Source organism: Nelumbo lutea, chromosome 2 (genome assembly GCF_056320005.1).
Source record: "Nelumbo lutea isolate HS-2025 chromosome 2, American lotus-T2T, whole genome shotgun sequence".
Lineage (NCBI taxonomy): Eukaryota > Viridiplantae > Streptophyta > Magnoliopsida > Proteales > Nelumbonaceae > Nelumbo > Nelumbo lutea.
In genome coordinates this window covers 88,233,264-88,254,421 of record NC_142685.1, presented here as the reverse complement: position 1 = coordinate 88,254,421, position 21,158 = coordinate 88,233,264, and the positions used below count along the sequence as shown (strand labels likewise).

General features: G+C 39.2%; 1 protein-coding gene across 6 annotated transcripts in view; it reads right to left on the bottom strand.

Annotated features, from left to right (window-relative positions):
• Window positions 1-19,920, bottom strand: part of LOC148871746 (rho GTPase-activating protein 7-like) — a 116,798-nt gene extending 96,878 nt beyond the window's left edge. For 3 of the 6 annotated variants that reach the window (XR_016107486.1, XM_088971123.1, XM_088971126.1), the window contains exons 1-7: window positions 19,297-19,887; window positions 18,593-18,629; window positions 17,791-17,885; window positions 6,073-6,143; window positions 5,918-5,996; window positions 5,658-5,802; window positions 5,352-5,471 (exon numbers count right to left, since the gene is read on the bottom strand). Coding sequence is in view for 5 of the 6 variants with exons in the window: in XM_088971123.1 (XP_088827249.1) it covers window positions 5,352-5,471; window positions 5,658-5,802; window positions 5,918-5,996; window positions 6,073-6,143; window positions 17,791-17,885; window positions 18,593-18,629; window positions 19,297-19,350 (601 nt within the window). In the remaining variant the exon portion in view is untranslated. Of the gene's footprint in view, window positions 1-5,351; window positions 5,472-5,657; window positions 5,803-5,917; window positions 5,997-6,072; window positions 6,144-17,779; window positions 17,886-18,592; window positions 18,630-19,296 lie in introns of all 6 variants that reach the window. The other 3 variants (XM_088971124.1, XM_088971127.1, XM_088971125.1) reach the window with 2 other exon arrangements.
• Between the last annotated feature and the right edge of the window lie 1,238 nt (window positions 19,921-21,158).

The window sequence follows — 21,158 nt, the reverse complement described above, 5'->3', positions numbered from 1 at the left end:
GAAAGCAGGTTAAGAATAATAAGGTTTTTGAGTTCCTAGTTGGTCTGAATCCTGAGTACGATATTGTGAGACAGCAACTACTGACAAGAGACAGTGTGACCCTATCACAAGCCTACTCCTTAGTGCATAGTGAAGAAATTAGGAGAAAGGTTATGATGCAGCATCAACCCTTCCCACCAGCCTTGGCAGCAGTCAAATATAAGTCTGGGGGTGATACGGAGAGGGATATAAAGAAGGAAGACAAGCGGGATGTAGTAACGTGAAAATTGCAAGAAACCCAAGCATACTAAAGACACCTGTTGGAAGTTGCAGCCTCATTTAGTCCCAACAAAACTCAAGAACAAAAGGGGTAATGCTAATATGGCTATTAACACTGATTGTGCCTCCTCATCGGGCACAAAAAGCACACCTCTAGACACCCTAGTTGTTGTCTGGGCTGCCCTGACTCAATTGGAAAAGGAAATTGGCAATTCAGCTCAATCATCTCAGCCACCATCAGCTCCCACATCAGCTTTTGCTCACTCAGGTACTCAGGCCTCAGCTTATCATGCTTCAACTCCAGGTAACACTAGACATTGTTGGGTAATAGACTCAGGTGCATCTGACCATATGACTGGCTTGCCATCACTATTCACTACCTACCACTTATCTTCTGGAAGAGATAAAGTGTCTATTGCCGATGGTTCCTTTGTTCCAATTTCTAGCAAGGGAGACATCAAGTTGTCTAATGCCATCTCCTTATATTCAGTTCTGCATGTTCTTAAGCTTAATACTAACTTGCTTTCGGTTAGTAGCATTACAAAACATCATAATTGTTCAGTAACATTTTTCCCTGACCGATGTATTTTTCAAGACTTGGAGACAAAGAAGGTGATTGGAACTTGCCGTGAGACGAATGGGATCTATCTACTTGGAGAGAGTTCACACTGGGAAGATAGTGAAGATAGGAAGTCTTTTGTTTCTCAGTCTGTTAGTCAGGTTATGCTTTGGCATAATCGGTTGGGTCATTTATCTTTTCGGTCTTTGAATAGTTTGTTTCCCGATTTATTTGAGTCTGTTCAAATGTCCAATTTGAGATGTGAGAGTTGTGAACTTGCAAAGCATTGTAGAACATCTTATTCATTGAGTAATAAAAGAAGTAATAATCCTTTTGATATTGTGCATACCGATGTTTGGGGTCCTTACCACATCACTGCCATGGGGGGGTACAGATATTTCTTGTTGTTTGTTGATGACTATGCCCGTTTTTCTTGGGTTTATCTTATGCGTTCTTGACATGAAGTTTCTGCTTTGACCCGGATCTCTCGTCAAATGATTTTAACCTAATTTGGGGTCAAAATCAAAATCTTCAGATCTGATAATGCGAAAGAATACTTAATCAAACAATTAGCCTCTTATTTGCTTGGCCATGGGATTAATCATCAAATTCCTTGTCCTCATACACGACAGTAGAATGGGGTTGTTGAGAGGAAGAATAGGCACATATTGGAGGTGGCTAGAAGCATCATGTTTAACTCCAATGTGCCTATTCGTTTCTGGGGAAATGCTATTCTTACAGTAGAGTATCTCATTAACCGAGTTCCTTCACAGGTTCTTGACATGAAGCCTCCATTTACCCTCCTATACCCTAATAAAGACTTGTTTATTGTTCCCCTTAAAACCTTTGGTTGTACTTGCATTGTTCAGATTCTTGGACCTCACCGTTCCAAATTTGATCCTAAGGCCTCCAAATGTATTTTTCTCAGTTACGCATAAACTCAAAAGGGATATTACTACCACGAACCAACTTCTAAGAGAAGATTTGTCTCTATGGATGTTACTTTCTTTGAGGATGTACCCTATTATCCTAGGGTTTCTCCTCAGGGGGAGAGTAGTGAGTGTGGGGTTAACTCATCAAAAGTTCCTTTACCTATTCCATTGAGTGATGAGGGATGTAATGGGGAGGGGTGTCAGAGGTTCCGGGATTTGAGAGTCTATCACAGGCGGTGGAGGCAGGTTGATTTCGGTCATCAGCAGTCCAGGCCAGCTCCAGTTCCTTCTGCGGATCCAGATCCAAGTACTACAATTCTGAGATACCTTCCACTGTTGAGCCCTTACATCCTTTGGATGACCTTGACCTCCCCATTGCAGTCCGTAAAGGCAAACGGCATTGCACCACATCTACAGCCCACTGCATTTCTCAGTTCTCGTCCTATGATCACCTGTCCCCCTCTTACAGGTCCTTCCTCTATTGTTGGTATTCCTATCCCTAGAACAGTGGAGGAGGCCTTGTCAGTTCCTGAGTGGAAAGATGCAATGAAAGTTGAAATGGATGCAATGAAGGTTGAAATGGAGCTAGTTATGGATGCAATGAAGGTTGAAATGGAGCTAGTTGACCAACCTAAAGGGAAGAAACCGGTTGGATGTAGATGGGTATTTATTGTGAAACATAATGTTGATGGTTCCATTGAAAGGTATAAGGCTCGGTTATTTGCAAATGGATTTACTCAAACTTATGGTGTAGACTACTTGGAGACTCTTGCTCTAGTAGCAAAGATGACCACTATTAGGGTTTTATTGTCCCTTGCAGCTAGTTACTCTTGGCCCTTATTCCATATGAATGTTAAAAATGCCTTCCTCAATGGAGACCTGCAGGAGGAAGTCTGCATGCAGTTGCCTCCTGGATTTTATGATGCAAAAACAGGAAAGAAGGTTTGCCAATTGAATAAAGCCTTGTATGGACTCAAACAGTCCCCCAGAGTTTGGTTTGATAGATTCAGACAAGCCCTTGACAGATTCGGCTATGTACAGGCCCATTCAGACAATACATTGTTCATTAAGAAAGTGAACTCTTCCTTGACCTTGCTTGCTATATATGTGGTTGATATTGTAGTGACAGGGAATGATAACGGTGAGATTGAGTCTCTCAAACACCTCCATCAAGAATTCGAGGTGAAAGATCTGGGAGAGTTACAATACTTCTTGGGTATTGACGTAGCTAGATCTAAACATGGGATTTTTGTTTCTCAAAGAAAGTATGTTCTAAATTTGTTGGAAGAAACTGGAAAGTTAGGTGTTAAGCCTGCAGATACACCTATTGAACAGAATCACAAGATCAGTGCAGAGGGTGGAAAACCACTTGAAGATAAAGCCTTGTTCCAACGGTTAGTTGGAAAACTCCTCCATCTTTGTCTCACATGACCGAACATCAGTTATGCGGTCAACGTTGTCAGTCAATATATGCACTCCCGTAGGACTACTCACTTACTTGCAGTTGAGAGGATATTAGCATATTTGAAGAGGTACCCAGGTAGAGGTATTACTATTCAAGAATAATATTCACATGAAGATAGAGGTTTATACAAATGTTGATTGGGCTGGGAGTGTTGATGATAAAAGGTCTACCTCTGGATATTGTGCTTTTGTAGAAGGTAACCTGGTCTCCTGGAGGAATAAGAAGCAAAGTTTTGTTTCTCGTTTTAGTGCAGAAGCTGAATACAGGTCAATGGCTAATGGTGTGGCTGAAATCCTATGATTGAAATCACTATTTGAGGAATTGGGTATTGCTTATGAGAAGCCCTTAATGTTGTATTGTGATAATCAAGCTACTATTAATATGGCTCATAATCCGATACAGCATGACAAAACTAAGCATATTGAAGTAAACCGACATTTTGTCAAAGAAAGGGCTTCATCTCAAGAACTGTGTCTTCCGTATATCACCTCCAGCATGCAGCTTGCAAATCTTCTCACCAAGGCGGTTCCAAGGAAGAAATTAGAGGCAGATCTATGCAAGTTGGGAATGACAAATATCTATTCCCAACTTGAGGGGAAGTGTAGAGAACACTGATGTGGTCCCCACAGTGTTCGTATGGAAGCAATATTTCTGTTAGATATGACAGTGTTAGTTGGTAGTTATTTCAGCTTTATTATTAGTTATTTCTTATTCTATTTGCCATGTAAGCAATAAGGGCAATTCAGCCCTTTTACAGTTAGCCAATAGTTATATAAATACTAAGAGCGGGCCGGCAGAAATTATAACCTTCCCTCTCTTTTTTCTGAAACTCTCTTCGTGTACTTCTTCTCTTCCTCTCTTCTCTTCTTCTCTTCAATTTTCATCATTTTTTCTTTTAAATTCAAGACTGATTGTAGTCTAGATCAACTACTTCGGAGATGAAAGGTAACAATGAATGTGGTGCAAAACAAATTTCAAATGGTGGAACAGGATTCATGTAGCTAATCCCATATACTTAGAAAAAGGTTTGGTTAAGTTTAGTTACTTAAGATATCAGAGAGGAAAGGTGTCCCTTGTTGGATGGAACATCCAATTCAAGTGAAGTAGGAGACCAGACAATGTTCTAGAAGATTCACTGCCAAGGAGTGAAGTTCATAAGGGGAAATTATATTGGGATCTACCCTTCCTGAGTAGTCTCTTTGGAGGTTTCTTTGTTCCTTTTCTTTCAATCCTTATGGTTGTTGATAGGCTTGAGAACACTAGTGACAAATGACCCTTTTCTATAAGTAATAGTAATTTTTTTTTCCTTTTCTTCCATCTTCTTCCTCCATCACTTCCCTCTCTTAAATCTCCTTTTCTCCGGCTTCTTTTCTTTTAGTTCAGATTATTGCACGTGTGATTTACAACTGATCTGAAATGTTTTAGGTCTTCCTAGCTCCAGATCCAGCAAGCAGTATTTGGGAGGGGCGGACCGGATACGACCTAAGATTTGGCATTTTTTTTCCCACAAAGTGGCTGCTTTTAGACTTGAATCCATGTTCTCACACTTGTCAGTCCAAGATTCATTAAACTGAGTAATTGCCCTTAGTCCATTTTTCTATATTTGGTACTTCTTAATACACATAAAATATAATTAAAAGAGATTATAGATTTGAGATTACTCAACTGCTCTCAAATAAATAAAAAATGTTATATTTTATGAAAAGCATTAGGATCCAAATGGGTCCCATACACAAGCCCATATCTGGGGAAGATCTGGATAAGATCCATACAAGCAAAATAGTATCTGACCCATTAACGAATTCAGGTCATTTTAGCAACCCAGACCTGCAAAATATGGATACAATACAGGGTTGGGTTTCTGGTCAAGCAGTACCATTACATGCCCTAACAAACAGATTTGAATACTCTCACTTTTAAGGGGTTCTCAGGAGTCATGCCAAACAGCCAATAATCAGGCCATATTAAAATGACAAAGTACCACTGCTGCATACTGTAATTAACATACTATAGGCAAAATAATGCTTATGTGCTCCTCAAGGGAGAAAAAAAGGTCTAAGGAAAGAACCTGTAATAAGAAAAATGTACCATTAACTGTAAAATACAACTTATTACCAAAGTCAAGAATAACACTTACCAAACATCTCTAGAAAGCAAAGAGCTTTCTCAAGAAAGGACGGGCCCCCATCTATATCTTCCAAAGCTAGCAAAATTGGTCTCCCAACAACCAATGATTTTACAGGGCGTTTATCTCTCCCTGAAGAACACATTATTCAAATGTTTTAATGCATTTGAATGTGATTAAATAATGTTTCAGTACAAATAAATAACTCAGGCTGAACTGCTGAAGTGCAACTTTCAGAAACAGAGCAATAAACAGGAAAAAAATGTGTTTTATCCATGGACAAGTTATGGTGTAATATTAGAGTTAGAGAGCACAAACATTGTTGGAAAGATCCTTCAATTGTATCAGTCGTGTCGCTCCGAAATATGCCATTTTGTCCCATCACAAGGGCTGCACTTGGTGCTTGTTCAAGGACCTGTTCAAGTGCTGCCTTCCACTCAAATAAATCCTCTGATGACTCAGCCTGGAAATCAGAAAGAATGAGAAGCAGAAATGCACGAGAAGAATTGAATGGTAAAGAAATTTCTAGCACCATACTAGATATAATGGAACAAAAACCAAATAATCAAATGAAGCACCTTAAGCGTAAATGCTCGGCCATCACGTCCATCAGGAAATAGTACAGTCAGCAGTTTCTTATCCTCTCTAACTACAACACTGCATAGAAGCAGCCACCAGCATAAGCCAAGTGGACAATATACTACAAACAGAGAAAATATACTAATATGCATACCTCCCTGAATTATTCAAGTCAATACCGCCAAGAGTCAGGTTTACCTCACCACCTCTTTGAGGAAGTGCACTCTACAAAACAACCAAATTAATCACTAGCAGCTCCAGACTCCAATGTGTAAGATTCTCATATGGAAAATAAAAAAATAATCTATTAGGGGAATATAAGTTCGACTTAAATATCAGATAGACAAGGATCAAGCTTGGGCATATAAAACTTCGAAATTATCTCATCCTATCATTTTTTTCACCTTGAGAGAGTTTGCACAGGGAAAGAGCTGGAACCTTGTGATGGGACACAATGGTATATTCCAGAGCAACACAACTGATACAATTAAAGAGTAGCAGCACTGAAGATAGTAGAGCTGAGAAAAACATCATTGATACTTGTAGCAAGAGCTGTTTCTTGGTTCCAAAACGTGCTGGAAGGGACTAAAGAAATAGAACCAAGGAAAGAATGGAAGCAATGCCATGTTGAAGAAGGTAAGAAATACTTTAAAGAGAGGAGAGAAAAGAGGAATGATCGATTCATTGAAGTATATCAGTATTATGGAGAAGGGTCAAGGCAGCTTACATGCATTCCAGAAGGAAGGAATGCTTCCGGGTGGATGTTATTAGCAGAAGTAGTAAAGGATTATTCATGGATCAAGCTGGCTTCGAATGAGGACATAAAGGAGACTGTGAACAGACTACAGGTTGGTGAAGCTAAGGGACTAGATGTGAGTTTGAAAATACAAGCGTCCAGTGGAGAAGATGTGCATTACTCATTAAGAGTAGTGCAGCCAAAAGCCTGGTTTCATGGTCTGAAAAAGACATGGCAAGGTAGGTTGGTGATTTCAGCGAACAGGAAGATAAAGTAGTGGAACAGGATGGCAGAAGACATCAGAGGAGTGTAAAAGTATACAGCAGAGCTAGAGATAGTTCCATTTGACAACAACAAGGTGATGCTAATCCTTTCGCAATGTCCATTGGGTTTTGGAGACAACCTCGGTGGAGACAGACCTAGGCCTGATCACAATAGAAAGACAGGCATTTACCAATAATGAAAAATTTATCGAACCTACAGCCATAATTGGCCTGAGAGTTTTGGATCTCCCATAGTTGTGGCCTAGGAGTCGCCTAGGCCACTAGGAGCCCTTGGCTGGGTGTCTCACCCAAACACCTTGACTTTTAGCAACTAGACACCCTTCTAGGCGACTAAGCGCCTGCCTAGGCAACAAAAATGGCAAGGCGGGGCACCTTTTATAAAATCATTTATATTGTTGTATCTTATTAATGTATGTGTTAATACATTTTATTATATATATATATATATATATATATATATATATATATATATATTTCAATTATACTTTGTTTTAATGTTTTACTATTGAAATTTAAAAGATCAAAGGGTTTTGGGAAGAGAAAAAGAAAGAAAGAAAGAAAGAAAGAAAGAAAAAAAAGAAAGAGGAAAGAAAGAATAGAATAAAAGTTCTTTATTTCTATTCTCTCTCTCTAATTAAATAAAACAGAAACTCCATTCTTGTTTTTTTTCTATTTTACTTTCCATCTTGAATATTTATCATGTAAAGTTAATAACCTTCTTTAGCTGCTAATTAATATGAATATGCTCTATTAAATACTTATTATAGTAGTATTATTTTTGAAAATAATGAAATTAATATATGTAAAAGATTTTTATCTTTTAGATGTGATGATTTGCCACATTTTTAGAGGAAATTTAATGTTCTTAATAAAGATAATTGCTATTTTTTCAATTAACATACATGCTGAATGGTATATAAAACTAGGAAACTAGCCAAAAGTCAGTATTTTATATCATAAAATTTTTACTGCTAAGGCGACACCTAGGCGCCCCAGTGTCGCCCAGAATCGCCTAGACGCCTTGAAAACTATGGGGTCTCCCATTCAATCTCTGGTCTGAGGAGGTATTTAGCAGGATGTCAGAGTTGTGTGGAGGAGTAATGATAGCCTTCGACACTTCCGATCTTCAAGCAGCTAGACTGATTCTTAATTATGTACTTATTTCATATTTTCCTGATTAACCAATTGAATCATTGCTGACTGCATATTCTTTAATTCTTCTATATTTAGTGCTGATTGCATATTCTATAATTCTTTTATATTTTATGCTGATTTCTTAATTTTTATATTGAATCATTGCTGATTTCATACTTTATCAGTTTATCTCTAATTTTTATTTCTGTAGATTCAAGACTGATCATTGATGATTGCATATTTTCCGGATTCATTAACTTAAGATTGCTGATAAGCTGATTGCATTACCTCTAATGAGTAATGTCTAATAATCTAAGTATCTAACCAATTGAGCTAATAATTAAGTAATTAACTTTGTTTTTTTTTTTTTTTTGAAATTTTCCTGATTTCTTAGAATTTCTAGTTTTCTACATGTTTTCTATTTTTTCCTTTTCATATAGTTTTTTTTTTAATTTTGTGCGCCTTTTTAAAAGGCTTGTGCCTCGCCTTGCGCCTCAGGCACATTTGGAACCTGTTGCTTTTTGTGCGCCTTTCGCTTTTAAAACACTGGAGTTACCTTCACTTTTTTATTTCTTGTTCTTTCATTACTTCTATTTGGTATTGGTGCTTTTCTATGTTTGGGTGTAGGTGGAATCCTCCTGTGGATGTGCAAAGCTTGTTTGCTACAACCACCTTTGGTTGGCCAAAGAAGAGAGGGAGGTTAATGTGGAGATGTACAAGGGATTCTATTCTTTGGACAGTTTGAGAGGAGACAAACACAAGGATATTCCCAGCAAAAGAAAAAAGCAAAGAAGTCATTGAAACAATAAAGGTAAGAATAGTGTATTGGCTGAAATCTTTGGAAGGTTTCTCTTGTGTTTCAACCACTGATCTACCAAGGAATTGGAAGGAAGTGGCAGACTCTTCTGTTCATAAGACAGTTGTCAATCATCAATGGTCTCCAACAGATAGAGGGTTTGTTAAGCTTAATTTTTTATGGTAGTAGCCTGGGAGGTCTATTTAGAGATGAGGAGGGTAAAATCATTGCTTTGTATTGCAGGCCAGTTGGGGAGGGAAATCCATTGAGAGCAAAGGTGCTGGCTGTGGTAGAAGGCATAGTAAAGGCAGGGATGATGGGCATTAATAAATTATTTGTAGAGGGAGACTCAAAGCTGGTAATCAATTGGTCACAACAAGAGGGGATGAAAATGTGGCTCTATTTTTGGCACAATTGTAAGGGAGTAGGGATTTGTTGGGGAGAGATAAGAGGTCTTATCTCTCACAGTCTTTGTTCTGTACCTCTATGTACTGTACATACTACTTATTGCCTTAATTAATGAAATCTTTGAGTAACTGATCAAAAAATATAAAAATTCAAAATTCTAGACAAAAACAACCAATTATTTGAACTAGCAGACCAAAAGAGGGGTGCTAGACCAACGCCAAACCCATTAAATTCAAGGAGACCTTTTCTTGCAGTTAAACAGCAATATCTGGGATAATTTCGTACACTGCAATCAGGTAAAAGAGCTTCTCATGAATTTTGAATTGTACTTAAAGAATCTTAAATAGCTCTATGTAAAAAATAACCATGGTAATATGTTACAGCAACTATGCTGCATGGACTACTTTAAATGGATCAAGTACCTGAATCATGCATCAGCAAGATTCCATATTCCATGTAATGTTTTAAAAGTGCAAGGTGCAAAAAAGCGCAAGGGGCTTTTTGTGCACAAGCCACAAGGCACAACTATGCTGCATGGACTACTTTAAATGGATCAAGTACCTGAATCAAGCATCAGCAAGATTCCATATTCCATGTAATGTTTTAAAAGTTCAAGGTGCAAAAAAGCGCAAGGGGCTTTTTGTGCACAAGCCACAAGGCAAGGCACATGTCTTTTTGAAGCAAGGCACAAAATTTTTAAATTTTTCAAAAAAAAATGCAAAGAAAAACAAAAGAAAATGAAGAAAAATATTCAACCTAATATCATAATTTTCAAGGCAACGCCTAGGCAATAAGACCCTTTTGGAGGGCCGACTCGCCCAAACACCTAAATATTTATATGCAAGACACAGTATAATGTTTTTATATTTTTTTATATTATTAATAGTAGTACAATAAATATCATTAGACTAAATTATCCAAATTGTAGGTTTATGGTACTAATATTATTATTCTTATACTTTTTCCAAAAAAACTATTACCATTCTTATACTAGTTTCTTTTTTATTATTTTCATGTTTGGATTGAACCAACACACAAGTTTGTGACATACAGGCAACATAGGGGCCATTTGATAATGACCCCATAAAGAAGCTAGGTCCTTGGCAGGTCGGCCAAAGTGGACTGGGAAGGAGTGAAAGGTTTGGTAGGACTAATAACAAGCAGGTTCGGGATAGAAACGTGCTCACTAGGAATCGAGGCGAGCGGCCCTAAATCCCTGCGAACTTGAGAGGTCATCTCTACGAACTTCTTATATGCTTGTTCATCTCTCCGTCTCGGCAAAGTCCTCTGCCGTGGAACTCGACATGTAAACGAATGGAAAAAAACTCGGGAAGAGGAGACTAACCCAGGACATGATAGAAACGAAGACAAGTGAACTGGAATGGGAAGCAAACCAAGCTTCAGAGGGCGAGCTCTCTGACCTCAATGGGACCACTCCAACGATGAATGTACAAATGGTACCCCCCTTGGGGCCTCTATTTATAGCCAAAAGGGGTGGACGTCGAACGGCTGCGATCGAACAGGCTCAATGGCCCAGATTCGTGACCGTTGGGCTTCTTGAGGTCCCAAATCAGTTTAGCGTGTTTTGGATGTCCAAAAATAGTTAACCGACACTATTTCAAGTCCGTGAATGCCAGCTGGAACGCACAAAGCTAGCGCCTAAGTCCCTGGAGCAGCTCGAGCATGTCCTGGCAGGCTACCTTACGTGTCAATGGTCTTGTTGCATGTACCACCAGGTGGTTGCTTGATGGACAAGTGTTGGAATGTGGAGCTCTCTTGGAAGGGAAGCTCATCTCGCTAATAAGGGAGCAGCTCTCCTGGAGGGGAGTTCGTCTCAATAGGAAGGCCTCCTCACGGAGGTCGGAATTGCTTGTACATACAAGTTGAGTTAAGAAGCCCATGGTGGTTTTACATGTCGCCAAGGTGACTCTTATCCTTTGAGATGACAACAGGATGGCGAGTTCCGAGCTGAAGGCAAGGCTGCAAGTCCACCTAAACGTGCCATGTGTCCGGTAGTTCGGAGGTCGAAATCACTTGTCCCCCACTTACAAAGCCAAGGTGACTAAGCTTGGGTGAAGGAAGTACCTTACTACGTCACCTATTTGGGTGTTAATTCTTTTTTGACCCATGCCTTCTTGTTTGGTGACATGTTTAGGGGAGCTCCGTGAAGCATTCCAACTGGCATGCACGGACTAGAAATAGTGTCGGTTAACTATTTTCGGACTTCAAAAATGCGCTAAACTGATTTGGGAACTCAAGAAGTCCAACGGTCACGAATCTGGACCGTTGAGCCCATTCGACTGCAGTCGTTCAATGTCCGCCCCTTTCAGCTATAAATAGAGGCCCCAAGGGGGGACCATCCACACATTCATCCTTGGAGTGGTCGCATTGAGGTTAGAGATATCACCCTCTGAAGCTTGGTTTGCTTCCTACTTCAGTTCGCTTGTCTTCGTTTCCAACTTGTCTCGGGTGAGTCTCCTCTTCCCGAGTTCTTTTTAAATTCATTTAATAGTTCCATGGCAGAGAGGACTTTGCCAAGATGGAGAGAGTTGAACAAACATACAAGGAGGTCACGGGGTCAGCCTCTCAAGCTCGCAGGGATTCAGGGCAGCTTACCTCCATTCCCAACAAGCACATTTCTATCCCGAACCTACTTGTTATTAGTCCTACTGAACCTTTCACTCCTTCCCAGTCCACTTTAGCTGACTTGCAAAGGATCCGGTTTCTTTACGGGTCCCCAATGAGTTGTAGTTTAGACTCCCCACTCCCAATGAGGCCCCTTGGCACCACAATGACAACAAGGTCTCCGTGTTCGAGCAGCACTTCGTTGTGGGGTTAAGGTTCCCCTTACCTTGTATTGTCACCGACATCTTGTGCGTTTTCTTTATCACTTTGAGGCAGCTCACCCCAAATCCTTTTAGGATAATAGTCGGCGTCAATGTTTTAAAAGGCGTGGGAAGCGTATGCCCCCTCCAGGCAAGGTGCTCCCAAAACACCCTGAGGCGTATGCCAGAGACGTTGACACCTCTGAGGTGTACGCCTCTTGCGCTTTTTTTCCTGAGTCGTGCTAGAGGCATACGCCTCATGCGCCCCATGCACATCTGATATAAAAAGACAGAAAAAAAAAAGAAAGGAAAGGAAAAGAAAAGAAAAAAGAAGAAAGAGAAGAAAAAAGAGAAAAGGAAAGAAAGGGGAAAGAAAGTGGTTTGCCCCCTACCCTTTTAACTAATGTTATGCATCTTTATTCTTCTTAATATAAAAGATATTTATTAAAAATAAAGAAAAAATGAGCTCCCCCCTTCATCTTCATCCTCCTCCGAACCCTCCTCCTCTTAAGGAGGCGTAAAGCCTCCTTGTATTCGAGAGGCTTATGCCTCTTGAGTTCTAAACTACGCCTCACGCCTCTAGGTAGTGGAATGCCTCACATCACGCCTCTGCATCTTAAAACATTGATCAGCGTCGAGTCACTGAACTGAAAGACTTTTTGTCATTTAGTTGATAAAATAAATAAAGAGAAAATTCTCGATAGGTACCCTGTACTTTAGGACGAGTGCCAATTTAGTACTCGTACTTTAAATTGTGACAATGTAGTACCCGAACTTTCAAATTGCGACAATTTGGTACCCAGTGTTAAATTTCGGTCAGTTACAAGATGAAAAAGTCCTAAATACCCCCAGCTCTTCTTCTTCCTCCTACCTAGTCCTCGGTGTTTGTACTCCAAGAACAGTTCATCCACCAAAAATATGGCTTTATTCTTCATCAACTCCTCTACCACTTCTGCTTCTGCCTTCATCACCACGTACCCTTCGAGCGAGTCCCCTGTTAAGTCCGGTAGGAATTTGGTCCTCTTCAAGTACTTGTTCGACTCCACATGAGCTCTTCGCGGTGGTTCCAGGAGCACATCCTCGAGTCCATCCAATGCCACCTTCTTGGCTTCTGAAGGGAACGTGCAGAGGTGCCTCTTATTTGGCCAAAACACTCCAAACACTCCAAAACCTCTGTAAACCCTTTTCTTTCATATAGACTTTTTCAAAAGAAGTCTAATTTGTTGGGCGAAATTTCAATAGTCATGTCTCAAACTTCGCCGAAAAACTATGACCGTCTCCTTCATCAGTATCTCAACAACTCATCATCCATTTGATATGCTTTACTTGAACCCCTCCCCCAACCGTTGTCTCTCGAATCAGCATTTGTCCGTCTAAATCTCTCCGAAAATCCTTCTCTCCAGTCTTCCTTCCTTCCATTGGCACCCCCCGCTTACGACGATGCACCAATGCTAGGAAATCAATCCGTTAGCAATCGAACTTCTACAAACGAAAGCTTACTATCTTTCTCTTTTCATCAGATGCAACAAGCCGCAATCGAGTTGCAGCAATTAAGGCTACAAGACGTCGTCTTAGGCCAGATCGCTGCATACTCTTCCTGACACTTTGGATTGTTTCTCCCCAACCGTTTTCAGCAACAATCCACGTATGAAGTTCTTGAACAGTAGAGAAGGATTAGACATAGTGGCATCTCAGAATGGATATGGGGGATCTTGTTGTGATCGCCATTCTAGGAATCAATCCTACTTTCAGCGGAGCACACCATCTACACGAGAGTCCACGAAGCGGAGGCCCTCTTCTTATGCAAACGGGTTCCGCTTAGACTCTGGTGCGCATTGCAAAACAGAAAAGATAGATGGTCCGGTGTTAGAGCTGGAGAATTCGAATATGGTGAGGGTCCTGTCATGTAGTCGCCATCTTCACGTTGTTACGAAAGAGAAATTCGAACTTGTTGCCATATGCCTTAATCCTCATGGGTACCATTGGTTACTCTGTTATTGTTTGAGAGAAATGTGAACAAATAGATTCAGGGTCTTGACTCTTGAAATGGTGGCTTCCGTCAGGTTTCAAGAATAAAGCCATATGTTTGGTGGATGAATTGTTCTTGGAGTGCAAACACCGAGGACTAGGCGGGAGGAAGAAGAAGAGTTGGGGGTATTTAGGACTTTTTCATCTTCTAACTGACGGAAACTTAACATCGGGTACTAAATTGTCGCAAATTGAAAATTCAGGTACTAGATTGTCGTGATTTAAAGTATGGGTACTAAATTGGCACTCGGCCTAAAGTACAAAGTACCTATCGGGAAATTTCCCATAAATAAAAATAATAAAACTTTCAAGGGTATAGTGATCAATCCAATTTCTGTTTCAACCATTAAGGAACCCACGTCCTCCTTAAAAACTTGTTCACTAGAAGACAAAGCAATAACTTTACAGTTCAGCATCTTCAGTTGTTATCAAACGGCCCCATAGTCCTGAACACTTAAGACTTTAAAACCTGAATTGGCAAGTAAAAAGTAACATATCCACAACCATTTTCCTAACAAAGTAGCATTCCTCTTTTGGATGTTCCCTAACCCCAACCCACCAAACTTCTTACCTCTACTAACCACTCCCCACTTAAATCTATGGTCCTTCTTCCCCTCACCTAGCTCCCAAAGAAAGTATGCCATCTCCTCTTTTGCATATGAAGCCCTTTTTTCTAGTCCTTCTCATCTCCTCAACACTTCCATTAGCAATTAGAATTTGATCAATAATTTGTCTGTCCTTCACAAAAGCCCCCTAAGATTGTGAGATTATGGAAGGGAGAACCACTCTAATTCTTCGAGAGAGAACCTTGGCAATGGTCATGTATAAAATACAAGAAGAACAAAAAACCCGAAACTATAAGAAGAACAAAACCTGATTAAAGGAACTCTATTTTTTCTTCTTCAAAACTTTCTTTGCTTTCATCATCTTCTTGTTTGGTCCTCCAAGTTTAACACCCTCCTTTTTGCTTCTAACTCCACCTCCTTCAGATTTCTCATTTCATGATCAAAAAGTCACTTCTTCAACACTAGAATGAAGAGCTGCTCTCTCTTTACCTCGATCTATGAACCCACCTATCTCTAGAGAAACTAAGATACCAAAGCCCCTGGAAGCCTAAACCATCTTCTTCAGCATGAGCAAAATCCCCCTTTGACCCAGAACCTGAGCAATGATCCGATATGATAACAAAATTCTTTGGCATCAAATTACCAGTCACAACCAAGAACCTCCCCTGCTTTTCCTTGAAGAGACACCAACCTCACACCTTCTTCAAATTTGGATTCTTCCCCTCCCACCACTCTTTTCGATTTCTCCCCACTTCCACCACTCTAAACTTCAGTACAATTATTGTTGATATTATTTCCAGTATTAGGGTTAGAGAAGCATACCTTCAGCTCTAGCTTATTTCCTTCAAGCACTGCTTCTGCTAAGTTTTTCCCTTTGTTTGGAACTGCATTACCCAACAATTCATCCAAAACAATGACCAGTGAATCCTTTATCAACCCCTTTTCACCCACTGTAACAGTGATTACAATGTCACTTTCCAAGACTTCCTCTAAAACATTTCTAAAGCCACCGATCTCCTCGGATTAGAGGAAGTCTTTCCCTTCTTTGTCATCTTCCCTAGATCGATCCCCTATAAATGTACTTCGTAATACACCAAACATAATCATTGCTTGGAGACAGCACTCTTATTTCCTTCTATTAGAGAAAGGATCTCTAACAGATACTTCCTCATGTTGTCAAACAAGATCCAGTGTTTTAAAAGCGCAAGGTGCAAAAAAGGTGCAGGGACCAATTTGTGCCCGAGGCACAAGGCACAAGATGAGGCATGCGCCCTTTCGAAGCAAAGCACAAAAATACAAAAAAAAATATCAAAAAAAATATCAAACATAATATTAATAAAAATATAAACTTAAATTTTTAAATAAATGTTTTAAAAAACCTATTATCTAACATTAAAATACATAAACATAACATGTAAAGCATATTCAAATGAAAATTTAAAAATAAAATCAAACATATAAAACATTTTCAAGCATGTAAAATCCACAATCTCTTTTTTTTCCTCAATTGCATTACTTCAAGTAGCTAATGTGATGTAAAACATATTACATTCCTGATTCTACAAGCCACCTTTGTGCCATGCCCCTCGAGGCAATCCCAAACAAGTCCATGTTAGGTCTTAAATTCTTAATTTTCACACAAAAAAATAATGATTTTATAATTTTAATCGCCTTTTAAGAAGATATTTTATTAAGATGACTGAATGAACAACATTAGCAAATAGGGGGGTCTCGGAGCTTCAGTGAGCGAGCGAAGCTCCAAGAACCCCTATTTGCTAATGTTTTTCATTCATTCATCTTAATAAAATATCTTCTTAAAAGGCATTTAAAATTATAAAATTATTATTTTTGTGTGAAAATTATGAATTTAAGACCGTAACATGGACTTGTTTGGTCTTGCCTCGAGGGGTGTGGTTGGTAGGCTCAAAAAAAGCATAAAATTTTCAAAAGGCACACACCTAGGCTAAGGCGTAAGGTGCACCAGGCGCATGCCTAGGTGCACCAAGCATGCGCTTTTTGAAAGTACTACGCCTAGGACCTGGGCGACGCACCTAACCTAAAATGTGCCTCGCCTATGCGATGATTTAAATCACTAACAAGATCCCCTAGAAACCATCTAAAGCCAACACCCAAGTACTTAGAAGAAAATACACCTTCTCAGCTCTTCGAATGACGATGACTCATTCTTTCTTTTCCTGGCAACCTAGTTCCAATTTTATTAATTTTGTTCTTTTCCTGGTAACTTAGAAGAGAATATACCTAATGTTCCTCAAGTATAGGAGAACCAAAGTACAACTCCTTATTCTCATAAGTTTTTTGGTTGCACCTTTGAATGAAGATGATTTATTCTCAGAAATTATTTTGTTCTCCTCTCCCCATACTACCCATAAGACTGCGTTATAATGGTCTTCCATTAGATTTTATCATCTTCTTACAGTCACTTTCAAAGGTTTATCGGGTGATATGAAATAGTAAGTTTTAAGCCTTGTAAAGGGGCTCCGGCTCAGTTCTGCCAAACATTTAATTATTTGAGTGTAAGATAAGAATCTATAAGAACCAAAACATATTCATAACCTAAGTCCTTCACTTGAACGTCTTTTATGATAATATCTATGTTGCCATATTAATTATTACTATGATCTATATCATCATACAATTATTACAAGGAATTGATCATTCTTAAAATAATCATCCAACTAAAAGTTTAAAAAAGATCTTTATATTCTGAAAACCTAATTCATCTTGTTAATTCAAAGGTCTAGAATCAGTAAATACAAATACTTTTTTCTTATTTTTACACAAAAGTGTGGTTTTGCATTTTTTATGTCTCGTGATTGTTTTCAATTGATTTTGGCAAAAATAATGAAATTTCCCTGATATTTCACCAAAATTTGGAATATTTATACATAGTAAATTGAAAGTAACTCATGGGAAGAATATGCTGCATGCTTAATACCTAACTAGTATCTGGATTTTGGTGGGTAACTAATATCAAGATCCCATTGAGTAAACTGCATATGCATACACTTAGTGATACAATTAACCTTTAGGTTTAGAAAAAAAAAAGAAAAGAAAGAAAAAGACCAGGAGCATACGGTTGTTTGATAACTGACAGGATCATTTTTGAAGAAAACCAAAGATGTCCGTGTGAGAATGAACCAACGCTTCTTCCATGACTTCCAACCTATCCCTGCAAACATTAAACATGATATCCAGAAGGACACTAAGGTTGTCAGCAATATATAATGCAAATACCCGTAACAGATTTTCAAAATAATAAAAGAATAAGGTGAAGAAAAGAAAAATTAAAGAATGCCTCAAAAAGGTCAGAAAATGCAAGGGTAAAGCATGCAGTTCATAGATGTTTGACCAGTCCCAAGTTGGTTCTAAACGTAATAGCAACCAAATTTGTGAAGGTTAGAATCAAAGAGACCTTTATTGACACCTAAAAGTCCAATCCAATGGTAAGGGGAGATTTTTATTAGCAAGAAGAAATGTGTACTGATAATTGTGTATAGGACCAAGTACAAACTATTCACCAAAGTGCCAAGGATTATTGCTTATCCAAATAAATAAATAAGGTAATGCAAAGAATACCACTCAAAAGAAGTGCCATGGGCAGCCCTAGCCCAAACAGTGGACCCCTCATACAATGATGACATTAAGCACGAACACTTAGTGGGAGGAATTCTATGAAGAATTGTAGGTCTCATATCTTGACTACACTAAGTCAAGTCCTCAGAGGTACATGAATTCACAATTCCACATATTGATACACACGAAACAAATGTTCAGAGCATCTATTTCAATGTGGGAAAAAGCCACCAGAAGTAAAAAGTTTAAGAAATCATCTAAGCTTATAAGAAGCTCAAAAGAATTGCTAAACAAATTACTAACCTTTTGATGAAATGAAAAGAGGTCCACTCTTGAATACCTGTAGAATAAAGTCGAACATTAGAAATAACTCCTGTGCAAACTCGCCCAGAATCTACCCAACACAATACAAACTAGCATGAATATGCAAATGGAGCAAGATATCCAACCTTAAGCAGAACCAAAGCCAATGAGTTGTAATTGAAAAATCACCACAGGCATGATGAATAATCAAAACTTAAATCTTTTGACCCAAAGAGGGTGACAAAACAAAGATAAAATGTTCCAAATGAGAGCCCGATATTTGCAAACGCAAAATGGATTTCAGAACAATGAAAACAGTCAGCAGATTCCATCCATTCTTAAGAAATCTATTTCATGAAATTTGAACTAAACAGCATAAAGCGATAACTTGTGATCCAAATCAGCATCTTAATTGCAAAATAGAGTTTCAGTATTAGTTCATGTATTCCACTGACGGAAAATACACAAGCTTGATCACACCTTCTCCCATTAATAAGAAATATAAGTGCCATTACACCAGTAAATTTAGCAAAAACAACATCATCTGAATACCTTTTCCAACCAACCCATCAAAAGATCGCCAAACAAAAAAAAAAAAAGAAGGCGACCAATTCCAGCATTATAGCACTCCCACCACCATATACTCAAACTGCACGAACAGTTAAATACAAAATTTCGAACAGCAGCCAAAAAAAAAAAGATACCGTATTCGGAACTCCAGCTCTCGGACTCTCGCAAGTCGCCAACGGAGATGACATTTTTGCCACAGTGCCACTGAAATTAGGGCATCCAAACGATCCTCAATTCCACCATAACGCACTCTACAACTACCAAACATCTCAACCACCGAACCTTCCTGATTCTCCCATCTCATCACCCCTGCCCCACCCCAACTTCCATCCACATTGGCGACCCAATAAGACACCGAACTCCGGCAAGCAACAGCCGAGATCTGAACTGGGAAAACAGAACAACCAAATCCCTCTCTTTCTCTCTCCTCCTCTCTCTCTCTCTCTCTCACACACACATAAAACTCTACTGGTTTTGTTTTGGTGACGAATTAAGCTTGTTGAGAAAGATTTGATTGATTTTGTTGGAGATTGGGTTGAGAAGCAGCAATAGTGGTAAAATGGTAATTTTGGGTCTCCGCTCTTTTTACTCGCTTCTGTCACGGCAGGTGAAGACGGAGAAGTGAAGACGAAAGTCACGAAACCGAATAGAAGAAAAATTATTACTCCAATCACCGATCGGTCGTCCCCGTCTCTCCCGGACCACATTTGTCCTCTCCGGTCTCCAGATATAACGCTGATGAAGTAAGAACTGTGAACGAGTTCCAACCCCGTATGTTCCTTTCAGGAGAAACGAACTCACAGTCGCTTTACCAGATGCCTTAGCCCACTCGCTTTACCTTTATGACACGTGGCTATAAGATTGAATCAGGTGGAAAGTAATACTGGGAACGAGTGATGGAAAGTTCGATGACGTGTGAGGCAGATGGTCGGTGGTCCACCACGCTCGCGCTTAGTGCCTTTTTTTAATAGTTGTTTAAATCTTTTGGAGGGAGATGATTTCCTGATTTCTTGACCTCTGATTGAAGATCCCCTAGCAGTTGACCGTTGATTTGTTTCTCTATCGTATGATTTATGGAATCATCTATCTTCATATATTCAGAATTCTGAGAACTGGGGGGAAACAACGTGGAGAGAAGCGCAAGGGAATTAGGGAAGTGTCCATCATCACTCTGCCTCTTCCGTTCAGTTACACATCCATTTAATATGTTTTATATGCTTCCGTTTCTGTTTTTGGCGTGAATTTTCCTTTGAAGTTGTTCTTATTGTTGTTTTGGTACTCTTTCAAACCTTTGTTCTTTTTTATCCTATTACTCTTTGGGTTATGGATGATCTGGCCACGGATGCCATGTGGCGGGCATCTTATCTCCTTACCCATATCCGCATCACGTGGAATAGATACGTGTGATCAAGAAAGAGTTTTGTACGAACATAGAAAGTAATTCTATCGGGAAGATGAGTCACCCCAAAAACCTTAGCAGGTAATCTCATCTCGACAATTTCGGAAGCCTCATCCAAATAGGGTATGGACCTATGACAATGTTATAAAGATTTCAAACTGAAGGGAAACAATAGAGCATTTCTCATCAAATGGATGAATACTGTGCTACGGAAAGTTCTTTTATGAGTGATCATTTCTCTCCAAACCATTGCAATTGTTTAGTGCTGACCAAAACTTCACAATTAACTTAATGCCATCCCACAAAATGGTGGTTATCAAATGAACCATCTCTAACCCACTCACACTCTGACTAAGAAGTCCAATAATACTATAGGGATAGAAATGGTTAGAGAAGCTAGGGATTCCTCTACTTCTTTTCCTTATAGTGGAAGTGGGCCTAGTTATTATTTTGTTTTTATTTTTCTAGTTTTAAGTTAAACCATAAGTGGGTCAGAGAAAGCAGAATTTACAGAAGTGATATATAGATTAAAATCCGTGGACATTCTGCTTCAGAAAGCAGAATTTACATGTAGTAATTTCAATGAAAGCTTGAACC